Raw genomic sequence first — 13,582 nt, 5'->3', positions numbered from 1 at the left:
GACTTTGTTGAATTTAATTCGCATTTCCCGAGGTGTATGCAGTATCATCCTGCCATTCTGATTAAATTAACAATACAATGTAACAAAGTTGAGTCAATTTCCTCTCTTGAACGTGTTGCAAATTTGGAAATAAACCGCGTTATACACGTATATGACCGGGGTGCTAGTGGGGCTAGGGGAAGTTTTTGTTTCGTTGTCTGGATGACTTTTTCTGGGCTCCCCCTTCTTACTTTGATTATCTTGTAAACAGCAAGGCTTGGTGGCCTCTAATGGAATCAGCCCTGATCTCTTCTGGAAGTTGGAAGCGGTAATGGAAAACCTGCAGAGGCAGCAGCAGGCTAGGCTGGAGATGGAAGAGAGGCAGAGGAAAGAGAGGGAGAGAGATGCGAGACGAGTCGGCGGCGACACCCAGAACCAGCAGCACCAGCAACAGCAGCAGCAAGCGATGACCGCAGCTGTCCACCAGCAGCTGGCCGCAGCCCAGCAGGCAGCCGCCCTGGCAGCGGTCCGAGCCGCGGCCATGGCCGGTCTAGGGACGCGGGGCTCGGCTCGAGCGGGGGCCACCCGGCCACTCATCGCAGCGGAGCGCCGCCGCCGCCGCCTGCCCTCAGGACTCACCGAATCCGAGGAGGAGGAGGAGGAGGAGGAGGAGGAGGAGGAGGAGGGCGACGGGGTGGAGGAGGAGCTGGGACGCGATCCGGAGCCCGGGGAGGACGAGGAAGAAGGGAACGAAGAAGAGGAGGAAGAGGAGGAGGAGGAGGAGGAAGAGGAGGAAGGGATGGAAGACGATCAGATCCATCGTGTTCCCGGGGTGCCACCCCCGGGCAGACTCTGAAAGGGACCCCGTGCAGCTCTCCAGATTTGGACAACACCACTACCACCTCCCCGGCCAATCTCACTCTCCAGTCGGGATCCCCCAGCAGGCACAGTCCCAGCAACAGGAGTGGACCTACGAGGAACAGTTCAAACAGGTAGGCGAGCCCCCTGATCTTCAGGGCGTTTTATTTGTCCTAACACACCTGCGGTATCTCACTGTCGCCCACTGTGAGGGGACACCAGCACATGAGGCCAGCATGGTCAATTCAGTTGGCACAGTGAGAGTTTCTTCCTATGATATGCTTCATTCTTGCTTTGTCGTTATTGTTGGCAACAAGGGATTAACAGAATACTCTCGTTACCTATGGCGTGTTTCATTATGGGTCATTTACCATTCACAGGCACACACATACACTGAATTGTACCGAATAATATTTGAAACAGGTTGTGTAAAATTAGTTGAAATAGAAAACTTGAGCCAAGATTGACAGGTAGATCTTAACAAATGTAATATGTAAATATAGTTATGGATTGTGAGCAGAGACTTTTAACTGGCAATGTGTGCTGCATATCACGTTACATCATATTGAAGAAACAGAGGATATTCACTGGGTAAACATGTGTATCATATATATTGCAACAGGTAGTTTTACTTCATGTTCCCTTTCACCTTAACAGTTTCAAATATGTTTAACATTTCTAATGCATGCTGTACTCATCTATAGTGGAGACTGAGTGTAAGAGCATATTAAACTGATAATAAAGCTCATTATTAATTACTACATATTTTACATCTAAAAGTCAAACCAAGTTGTAGTCAATTTTCTCTCATTGATTTTCTGTCACTAGATGTCGATAGCACACATTACTAAAGCATTTCCTTCCAGCCCTGTGGTGTGGTGTTAATCAAGTGTGAAAAATAGATCTGATGGCAGCAAGAATATGTACAACTTTCTACAGTTACAGTCCCAATGTTATTTTCCATGTTATTTTATTCAGTGTTTTAATACTTTCCTTCTACACATGACCGAACTGTAGTCAATTATGTTTTATTCATTTGCTCATTTTGAGAGGAGTGAACTTGCTAACGAATCTACTGTTGCAATTAATATTGCACTTTTAACCTTGATTTGGTCAAGCAAGCCAGAGATGACTTCTCGTTCTACTGAAAGTTCTAATTCCCTTGTGATGTGTGAGATGTTTGGTATTTTGGGCCAGGATAGAGTTTGCAACAATTTGATAACCTCACTAGGAAACTCACCAAATTCACTGGAAAGTTCAGATAATGACAGCTACAGGTTTGAGCCCAGGGTCTATATTGCGTCTCTGATAACGTGCACTCAGCCCACCAGCTTTCTTTCAGTGTTCTGTAGCCAGCAAGCTGAAGATTGGCCGGGGTGTGCACTCTTGATTGAAATCCAACAACTGTTGTTGGAAATTCACTTGCATGGATATGACGTGAGGCTGGGATAACGTTTAACTCTGATGCCTGCCAACTTTGTCAATGGCACTGGGAGAGTTATGGTAATTTAAATGATGCACTAGAGGGTGAATCACATTTTAGTGTTCCTTATAAAAAAACAGAATGTATCAGACCTGTCATGAGCTATCAGTATCTTTATTAAACAGGTTTGTTTAGCTGTGATCTATGACAAAAGTGGTAAAATTTGCATTAGATAAACCTTATATTTTTATTACATACAGGTAGCCTATGAAATACTTTAAAAGAGATTGTGTTCTAAGAGATGGGGCTCATTTTGTATCTTACTGTTTGTAGATTATTCTCAATATTCATTATTTAATCATTAATAAAGCTGGAAAATTTCTTTTGTGAGTAGTGTTTTGTCTTGTCATAGCTACTTCAAATTGTATGTGTTTAGTTCTCTCTTTTATCTAGTATAGTTCAATCTTATTTTGTCCTTATGCATGCAAAAGGACAGGGAAGGGGAGTCCAGAGGTGCTTTTTTTCCTAAGGCATGGACGTCTAGATCTCAAGGGAATAGTTTTAAGATGAGAGGAAAGAATTTTAAAGTAGATTTGAGGGGCATGTTTTTTACACAGAGAGTGGTGAATATTTGGAATGAGCTACCAGAGAAGATACAAATATAATATTTAAAAGGCATAGAGACGGGGACTTGGATCTGAGAGGAGCTGAGGGATAATGGGCAAATGCAAGTAATGTAGATAAGCAACATGGTAAGTGTAGATGAGGTAGATCATTAGGATCCATTGCGACATTGTATGTTTCTTGTTGATTCTAAGAAGGCTTTCCTGTAATTCATAATCATTTTAAAAAATAAATTCTTGGTCTTTTTCTCATGTTGCTGCTAACCAGTAACAGAAATGTAAGTTTGTTATCTGTAAAACTAAGACAATGTGTAGAAAATACTTCAAAATATTGGTGATTGTTACAGAGCTGATTCGTTCACTGTTAAAAAGTCACTTCTCCAAGGAAAACAGTGTGACTCTAGCTGAGTGAACGACATTACTGAGAAAACAGAGCAGTTTTAGAAGTTCACCAGCAGCTTTTTTTATGCTCTTTTCCTTTCAGTAGTTTTGATATTATCAGTTAATCCTTATGTAGTTCAGCCTTACCAGGGTTGATGCCAAATGAAAATGATGTTTTGATGCAGGAGTTTGCATGCAATGACATTTGTCAAATTTACAGTAAGGTAATATGGGAAGTGAATTGATTTGAAATGAGAAATAGAATTTTATTTGATCCACCCATCCAGTTCTTGGAGTTCCATAAAAATATAGTGAAGTCTGCCTGGAGGAAGGTGTTCTCCAATCACAGGATTCAGATAGTAAATATGTTTGGGATATTAGTTAGTCTGTTGTTATATGGATTCTTTCAAATTATTATCATGTTTGTATAGTATATCTGCACATATTACGCACAGCAGAGTTGTAATGATTGTTGTGGTTCAGTATATGTGTGATTAAAGACAGTATTAGTATGGTGCCAGAAATTAGTCTGGAAATATATTAGTATCAGCAGCTACAAAGAACACATTTTTTTTTGGATTACGAGACTCCAGTGGAAAATTTTATACAGCTAACAAAAAGAAACAGCCTGTGATTTTTATTATACTTTGTGATATCATCATACACATCACAACGTCTAAAGTTTGATACTATGTTTGCTGATCTCGCTGAAGACAGTAGTCGGCTTCAGCTCCTGTGGTTGGAAACAAAGGAAAGTAAGGCAAGATTCCTGTTCTCGATCATCATCCAGTGAGCCTTTATTGGAAAGCAATCAGATGTTTGCTCATGAATGGATTGGAGTCAGTTGCGATGCCTCCCATGACCAAATTGGTTGCTGTCACTGTGAAGAAAAGTAACTTGACAAGATATCTGGAGGACGCTAGGTAGCTCTGGACAATGCTCCAGCAGCAGAATCGGGTTTAATATCAGTGGTATATATGTTTTTTTTTCTCGCCCCTTATAGATGGTGTGTGTGTATATTTTTATCTCAATCTTGGATCCTCTACCAGAGGCCTGGGGGCTTGAGGGGTCAGCGCGGTATCCTTGCTGTTCCTAGTAGCGTGTTCTTCTGGACCGAGATCTCAGATGTTGTTCCTGGGATTTGTTGGGGCCTCTCCCAGTCCAAGTGTCACAGCTCCAAGTGCTCCCATCACGACCAGGATTACTCAGGCTTTAACCTTCTACAGCCTTTTTATCTGCTCTATCAAACCCTGGTATTTCTCCAGCTTTGCATATTCTTTCTTCCTGATGTTACTCTCATTCTGGGTTGTCACATCTATTTCTATTGCCTTCTTCAGTTCCTTATCCCCTATTACTACATCTGTTTGGTTGGCCAGTACTTGCTTATTATTCTGTAATCCTAAATCCCACAGGATCTTAGCTCTGTCATTCTCTACTACCTTCTGGGCTGTTTGCCATTTGGACTTGGGAGTGCCCAATCCATACTCAGCGCAGATGTTCCTGTACACAATTCCTGCAACTTGGTTGTGCCGCTCAGTGTGCGCTGATCCTGCCTGCATCTTGCACCCTGCTACTGTGTGTTGGATGGCTTCAGCGAATGCCTTGCGGAGTCTGCGTCATGGGTCTTGTCTGGTGTGATAGACCCCTGCTTCTGTTGCTCTTGTGCTCAGCACTGCTCTTGTGCAGCCATGAGGGCCTCTATGCCTTTATGCTGTCCCTCAACCCTGCCATATCCAGTCATTTGTAGGAGATATATATATATATTTTTTAAGGAATTGCCTGTTGAAGATGCCCTTGATGCTGGGGAGAGTAGTGCCCATGATGGAACTGACTGAGTTTTCATCCGTCCTCTTCTTTTTCCAGTCCTGTACAGAGGCCCCTCCAACCCAGATCATGATGCAACCAGTTAGAATGCTCTTCAAGTTACACCTCTAGAAATTTGCTATCATAAGCAAAGCTTTCAGGAGAGAAAGCCAAAACAAAAAAAAACACTTACTAATTTACTGTTTCCATTTTAATTTTCTGTTCTCAGGACTCTAAGAATCCTTAAGGGTTAATATAGAAGGTACGGACATTTAAAAAAAGTTGTAAATGGATTAGATTGGGTAAGCATATGAATTGGTGTTACACTGTTTTTATCTTTTATATTAATAGGTGTAGGAGGAACAACCAAGGCTGTTAACCACAGCTATCAAAAAATAGTTTCCAGCAGTGAGGAACTACTTTGCCATCTGCTTCTGATTTGCAAAGTACCAGGTATCAATTATAGACAGAGCTTAATTTGACATGGAAAATAGAAGCACTAACAATCTCCGATCATTAGGATTATTTTGCAATAGTTCCTCCTCCCCTCTCCGACCTCTCCTTACTGCGTATTTTTCATCAGGCTCATTTAGAATTGCTCAGGACTACACGGAGTTGTTGCTTAAATGAGAGTGTAGCAGGAGGTAATTGTTAACAGAGGTTGGCTTTTTGTATCAGTGTATCTGTTCCTCACACGGAGAAAGAGAGATTGCACATACAGTCCTTAGAGGTGGATCTGCAAAGTGTGAGATAAACGTTGTCAGTGAATTGCACATTGGATGTAATTTGGCTCAAAAACCAAAAAAAAAGGAAGTAGCAGCAGAAATTGGATTGATTACTTTGCATTGTGTCTTCGTTCTGAAGATACCAGTTCTTTCTTAACAATGTTTTTAAGAAATTTAAGATTAGCTTTGTTTGTCACATGTATGTCAAAAGAGGCACTAATATACATCGTTTTTGCCCAACACAGTCCAAGGATGTCCTGGTGGCAGCCCACATTTGTCACCACGCTTCTGGCGGCAACATAGCATGCCCACAATTTACTAACCCTGACTTATATGTTTTTGGAATATGGGAGCAAACCCATGCCGTCACAGGGAGAACATACAAACTTCTTACAGACAGTGATGGAAATTGAATCCTTATTGCTAGCACTGTAAAGTGATCCACAAACTGCTACGCTACTGTGTTGCCTCAAAATGTACAACTTCTGCCTTGAACTCATGTTATTGAGGCAATTTAGCATAGTGATATTTGGCCGGATAATTTTATTTACATCGCAAATTTTCCCAAATTTTTGATAGATATTCATTCCATAGCTTTACAACACCTTGCCCTAGCAGAATTTCTTACTTAATAAAAAACATGATCCACACACTGCTCATAGAAAATGGAATCTACTCCTCCAGTTACCTTGGCAACTTCATGCTAGTGCACTGAACTGCTGATGCCAGACACAAGTTAGAGGTCAGGTACAAGTCCATCTGATTTCTGAGCTCAGTAGCCCAACACTGAGCTGAGAAACCTGTTGCAATTGGTATCCAACCCCTCATCTCTGTGCTATGGTTTGGGTAAGTAGCACAATCCTATTCACTTGATTGGCTTTGATTAAAAATGTGTTTGTCTATATTTTTAAAAATTTTACTTTTTAAATTAATTTTAGTGGATTATTTTATAAAATTTTTCTTTTAAAAATTATGATGTTCATTTGAAATGTTTTCAAATCTCTCAAAGCTGTTTAAACACAGGTCTTTGATAATGACGGCCTGTCCAAAGTCCACTAAGGTGTTCAGTGAGACCGTCCTGCGGATTTACCACTTGAGACTGAGTGGCTGCTCACCATTACGGATTGCTATGGCAACTGTTATGGATGTGACCGCGAGAAGCTTCAGGGACTTGTGGACACAGCTCAGCACATGACTGGAACCAGCCTCCCCACTACGGAACCTGTCTACACTTTTTGTTGCCTCAGTAAAGCTTTTAAACTTTATTCTGCATTGTTATTGCTTTATCTTATTCTAGGTCAATGAACTGTGTAATCATTTGAAAAGTGTGCAAGACAAGTTTATCACTATATTTTGGGATATGTGATATTAGCAAATCCAGACCAGTCCACCTCACAGCAAGCATCCTGGCTTCCAGGTTAATGGATCCCCTGGAGGCAGTGGCAGATAGTGGACCAGCACAAGGTGGCTGTAGTTGCCAGTCTTGTTCAAGCCCGATCCAGCTATGAGCCTCTGTGGCTCCCTGGGTAAATGGAGTAATTGCAAGGAGAGTGAGGCTGGAAGTCTAAAGTGGGGAACAAATTTCCTACTCAACATTGCCTGTGGTCCAGATACTAGAAATAAAGAGCTAAATAAAACCTGTGACTGCTGGAAATGAAGAAGATGAAAGGTGTCTTTCAGTCAATTGTTCATTATGTGTTGTGTCGTATGACATGGGCGATCATGGTCTTTCCATGACCATGGTTGCTCTTGGCAAATTTTTCTACAGAAGTGGTTTGCCTTTCTTCTTGGCAGTGTCTTTACAAGACAGCTGACTCCTGCCATTATCAATACTGTTCAGAGATTATCTGCATGGCATCAGTGGTCGCATAATCAGGACATCATATGCACCATCTGCTCATACAGCCATCCACCACCTGCTCCCATGGATTCATGTGATACTGATTGGTGGACTAAGCAGGTGTTACACCTTGCCCAGGGTGACTTGCAGTCTAGTGCAGGGAAGGACTTTCATCTTCTTTGGTAGACACATAACTCCACCCCACCACCCTCTCTTTCAACAGGATGGACAAATTCTGGAGTTGACCAAGCTCTTGCGTATTTGCAGTTGAGTTGTCATTAATCAATTTGGTCATTGGATAATACCATAAAACAGAAGCAGATAGTATGATGCCTGAAAGAAACTAACAACATCTCTTCTAGTCCAAGCACTACATTTACCATCTCCACTCTGACTGGTTGAAGCAAATGAGTGTGACTGAATCATAATGAAGGAAATGACATGAACAGGTGACAGGTTTCCAGTGCATAGTTATCACCTACACAGTGAGATACAGCAAGTCTGATATCTACTTGGAAAAAATATTTCAAAAGAGCACTTCTGCTTAAACACATTTTCTGAACAGTGTCCGTACTACTGTTGCTGCTTTTTGGAAAGGAGGAATAGTTAGATATAGGCAAGGAAGTTAAAATGGGAAATGGATAATTAGAGTTTTGGAGCAAATTATTTGCTGATCTTTGTTGCCTCCTGACTGTTTAATTTAAGATTCTCACCATTTTATTTAAATCCTTTCATGGTATCAACTTCCTCGGTTGTTTAATCTTTGTCAGCACCGCATCCTGCTGAAAATTTTACATTTTTTCTGAATCCCATTCAACTACTTGCCTCAGGTCTTCATGTCCCCTGATCTGAAATGCTCTTTCTATGTAACTCTTCTACTCTTAATGCCTTATCACTCCTTTTAAGGCCATTTTATTAACCACTCCTATTTATTAAATCCTTCTGATATCAGTTTCAGTTCTGCCTCATTTTTAGGCTGATTTTGACTCCCTGAAGCAGCAGTGGTACGTTTTCTTTATTGGATAATGCACAATAAATGCAGAAAATGCTGGAAACAGCAGGTCAGGCTCTATCAGTGGCAAGCAAAAGCAAGTTAATGCTTCACCAAAACTGAGAAAAGTGAGGAAACAAGCCTGTTTTAAGTTGCAAGGCAGAGGAAGTTGTGGAGAGAATAAACAGCCCCCGTTAAAAGGGTGGAAACCAAGAGAATCCAGGTGCAACAAATGGTGCTGATGCCATCTGAGAGAAGATGGTGAAACCACCTTCCCTCTCCCTCTTCTTCTATTTCCCACTCTGGCCTCTTATCTCTTCTCTCTTGCTCAACATCTTCCCCTGGATCCCCTCCTCCTCCCCTTTCTCCTGTGGTCTACTCTGCTATCCTATCAGATTCCTTCTTCCCTAACCCTTTATCTTTCCTACCCACCTGGCTTCACCTATTACCAAATAGCTATCTTCCTTACCCTCCCCATCACCCACCTTCTTATTCTGGCATCGTCCCTTTTCCTTCTCAGTCCTGAAGAAGGGTCTCGGGCCAAAACATTGACTGCTATTCATTCCCATAGATGCTGCCTGACCTGCTGAGTTCCTCCAGCATTTTGTGTGTGTTACTTTTGCCTTTTGCTTGTCTTACTCAGGAAGGCACTAGAATAATGCATAATCTCAATACAAGCAATCGCTTGCTTGATTCAGACATAAAATTAAAAAATGGATTTTGAATCAGGTTTATTATCACTGATAAATGTCATGAAATTTGTTGTTTTGTGTCAACTGTACAATACAATACAATACATAAAAATTACCATAAGTTCCAAGAATTAATGAATAAACACATAAATAAATAAGCGAACAAATAAACACACTGTGTGAAAGTGGATTGGATTGTTCAGAAATCTGACGGTGGAGGGGAGTAAGCTATTCCTAAGATGGTGAGCGTGGATCTTCAGCTTCCTTTACTGCCTACCTTATGGAGTGTCTGTGGCTGCAGATTTCAGCTGTCTTGGTTCTGAGAAAGTGTAATTAATGATTCCCTTGGGAGATTCATGCAAAAAGATGCTATTCTCAGGTGCCATCTTTTTTTACTGTTATGCCACTGTTGATAATATAAACTTGTCACTAAGCCTGAAAACTAAACAGGGTTTAAATTCTAAAAACTTCTTCCCAATGACTCTTTATAGAAAGGCCTAGATGTGGATGTGGATGTGGTTGTGGGGAAGATATTTCCTGTGGGGGGGGGGGGGGGGGAGTCTAGGACCAGAGGACAGAGCCTTAGAATAAAGGGACGTCAATTCCACATCCTTCCCATAATGAGACCAGGTGATGAGGAGGAACTCATTTAGCCAGAGGGTATTGAATCTGTGGAATTCAGGGTGGCCTTGGAAGTCATGTCATTGGGTATATTTAAAGTATAAAGTACATTGAAATATAGAGTGAACTGCATCACTAAAATCAACAGCCAACACAAGGATATCATTAGGTATATTTAAAGCAGAGGTTGACAGGTTCTTGATAAATAAATGCTTCAACGGTTATGGGGAGAATGTAGGAAAATGGAGTTGAGAGGGATAGTAAATAAGACCATAAGATATAGGAGCAGAAGTAGGCCATTCGTCCCATTGTGTCTGCTCCGCCATTCAATCATGGGCTGATCCAATTCTTCCAGTCATCTCCACTCCTCTGCATTCACCCCAAACCCTTTGATGCCCTGGCTAATCAAGAACCTATCAATCTCTGCCTTAAATACATCCAATGACTTGGCATCCACAGCCGCTCTTGGCAACAAATTCCACAGATTTACCACCCTCTGACTAAAGTAATTTCTCCACATCTGAGTTCTAAAAGGATGTCCTTCAAACCTGAAGTTGTGCCCTCTTGTCCTAGAATCCCCTACCAATGGAAATAACTTTGCCACATCTAATCTGTTCAGGCCCTTTAACATTCGGAATGTTTCTATGAGATCCCCCCTCATTCTCCTGAACTCCAGGGAATACAGCCCAAGAGATGCCAGATGATCCTCATACAGTAATCCTCTCATTCCTGAAATCATTCTCGTGAATCTTCTCTGAACCCTCTCCAATGTCAGTAAATCCTTTCTAAAATAAGGAGCCAAAACTGCACACAATACTCCAAGTGTGGTCTCACAAGTGCCTTATAGAGCTTCAACATCACATCCCTGATGGAATTCATGATGGAATGCTAGAGCTGACTCAATGGGCCAGATGACCTGATTCTGCTCCGATGACTCATGGTCTTATGCTCCAGAAGTATATTTGGTACAAGTTACATGGGTTTCCCATTGTGAAGTGATGATAAAGTAAAGCTGTGGAAACTCTGTGTCTGCAACTGCGCTATCAGACTAAGATTTGGGACTGAGGGAAGTAATTGTGGGGGGCTATTCTCTCCTCCTTCACCAACATCTGAAGCCAGTCTCTTTACATGGAATTCAATCTGGTAATGTGTGAAGTGATACTCTGTGGAAGGACATATTTCCAAGGCAGAGTACAGGATTAATGGCAGGATTCATAGCAGTACGAAGGAACAGTGGGACCTTGTGGTCTATATTCATAGATCCCTCAAAGTTGGCATGCAAGTTCATAAGGTGGTTAAGAATGCATATGCTGTGTTGGACTTCGTGATTCAGATTGAGTTCAAGAGTTGTGAGGTAGTGTTACAGATCTATATACAGATCTCTGGTTGAAGTATTGTATTCAGTCCTGGTCTCATTATAGGAAGGATGTGGAAGCTTTATAGAGGTTGCAGAGGAGATTTACCAGGATGCTGCCTAGAATTGGAAAGCATGACTTACGAGGATAGGTAGAGCGAGATTGGACTTGATAGAAGTGTACAAGAAGATGAGAGGCATCGATTGAGCGGATAGCCAACATCTTTTTCCAGGGTGGAAGTAGCTAATACAATGGGGCACACTTTTAAGGTGATTGGAGGAATGTATGGGGGGTGATGTCTGAGGTACTGTAGGTATTTTACACAATGAATGATGTATTGTCAAGCCTGGTGGTAAGGGCAGGTACATTAGGGACATTGAAAATCTCTTAGAGGGCTTTGTGGGAAGGAAGGGTTAGATTGATCTTGGAGTAGGTTAAAAGGTCGGCACAACATTATGGGCAGAAAAGCCTGAACTGGGCTGTGCTGTACTGTTCTAGGTTCTACATAAAAGGAGAACAGCATCAGTATTACAGGAAATGTTTAAAAAAAATACTCTTATAATCTTGCACTCCTGCTGACAGGCCATCCTGAGAATGATATTGAACTTCAGTCTCTGAAGGCATCAACACCATGTAAAGAGATCATTTTCACTAGAACATAAGACAATGATATATTGGCCGACGGTTGTGAACATTGTTGTTAGGGTGAGAGTTTACCCTTAGTTCTAATTGATTTTGGGTAAGTAATCATTCAGAGTGTCATTCCTGTACTGAGTTTCTTCAATCCAGAGCACCACACAAAATGCTGGAGGAACTCAGCACATCAGGCAGCATCTATGGAGAGAAATAAATAGTCAACGTTTCGGGCTGAGAAAGGAGAGGGAAAGAAAACAGGATAAAAAGGTGTGAGAGGAGTACTAGCTGGCAGCTGATTGGTGAAACCATATGAGAGGGAAGGTGGGCCTCCCTCTAGTGCTTCTTGTTCCCTTTCTCCCATGGTCCACTCTTCTCTCTTATCAAATTCCTCCTCCTTTGGCCCTTTGCCTTTTCCACCTATCACCTCTCAGCTTCCTGCTTCATATCCCTTTCTCTCCTTTGCTCTCTCCTAATTTCACCTATCGGCTGCCAGCTTGAGCTCCTTCTTCTTTTCCCAATTGCATTTATCCTGGTTTCTTCTCCCTTCCTTTCTAGCCCTGATGAAGGGTCTTGCCCTGAAACGTTGACTGTTTATTCCCTTCCATAGATGATCCACAACCTGCTCAGTTCCTCCAGTATTTTGCTTGATTTGTTCTGGATTTTCAGCATCTGCAGAATCTCGTGCATTTCCGCTCTCCACAGCTGTACTGGCATCTTATTTTGTGGCTGAGTTTCAGGATATCTCTGCAGACCAATAAAGTTTTGTTTTAAGCCATTCAGGAAGTCACAGCAACAGAACATGGCTGTAAACAATGACTCTCAGGCAGTTGTGGATGTGGAAGTTGGAATGTGGATTGTTAGATATCAGGGATTGGAGAATTCATGTCATGTTATAAAATGGAATAGATTTAATTACACCAGCGGACTGGGGCAATGTTGCAGAACCAATTCAGAAAGCAGTTGAGTTGTATAAAGACAGCATTAATCTATCTCACTACCACATAAAATGTAAAGAGGGCATTCAATCAATATAAAGGGGCAGGAGATCAGAGTAATCGATCCCTGTACTGAATGCCAGTGTGAAGATATCTGTGAAGGAACAACTGGATTAAAACAGGATGATTCAGTTACACACACACACACACACACACACACACACACACACACACACACACACACACACACACACACACACACACACACACACACACACACACACACACACACACACACACACACACACACACACACACACACACACACACACACACACACACACGTGTCTGCCGATGCTGGAAATCCAGAGCAACACACACAAAATGCTGCAGGAAGCAGGTCAGGCAGCATCTATGGAAAGGAATGAAGGGTTGACATTTCAAGCTGGACTCTTCATCAGATGCAGTCAGTTGGTTACCTTTTAATATATACTTTTTAATTCTCTGGTGGTACTTCCATCTAGTTTTGCATGTCAATGTTATTCCCTTCCATTTTAACTTTGGACTGAAAGGCAGCCATTGTTTGCCCAGCTCTTTTATTCTGCAAAATGCCACTAAATAATCCCAGCTCCTCCGCGTACAGAAGAATTGTAGAGTCACACCCTCATGCTTGTATGCTTCTGCTCTGGAATTTAGCTTTCTCAACATTTTACATAGCTA

The 13,582-nt window shown here is 41.8% G+C and overlaps 1 protein-coding gene across 1 annotated transcript in view; it reads left to right on the top strand.

Moving 5' to 3' along the window:
• Nucleotides 1–310: 310 nt before the first annotated feature.
• Nucleotides 311–13,582, top strand: part of arid3c (AT rich interactive domain 3C (BRIGHT-like)) — a 544,829-nt gene continuing 531,557 nt past the window's right edge. The window contains exons 1-2 of the mRNA XM_073065285.1: nt 311–487; nt 534–971. Of these exons, the coding sequence (XP_072921386.1) occupies nt 311–487; nt 534–971 (615 nt within the window). The remainder of the gene's footprint in view (nt 488–533; nt 972–13,582) is intronic.

Source organism: Hemitrygon akajei, chromosome 13 (genome assembly GCF_048418815.1).
Source record: "Hemitrygon akajei chromosome 13, sHemAka1.3, whole genome shotgun sequence".
In the NCBI taxonomy this organism is placed as follows: domain Eukaryota; kingdom Metazoa; phylum Chordata; class Chondrichthyes; order Myliobatiformes; family Dasyatidae; genus Hemitrygon; species Hemitrygon akajei.
Note: the sequence above shows the minus strand (reverse complement) of the source record. Positions and strands in the feature narration are given on the sequence as shown.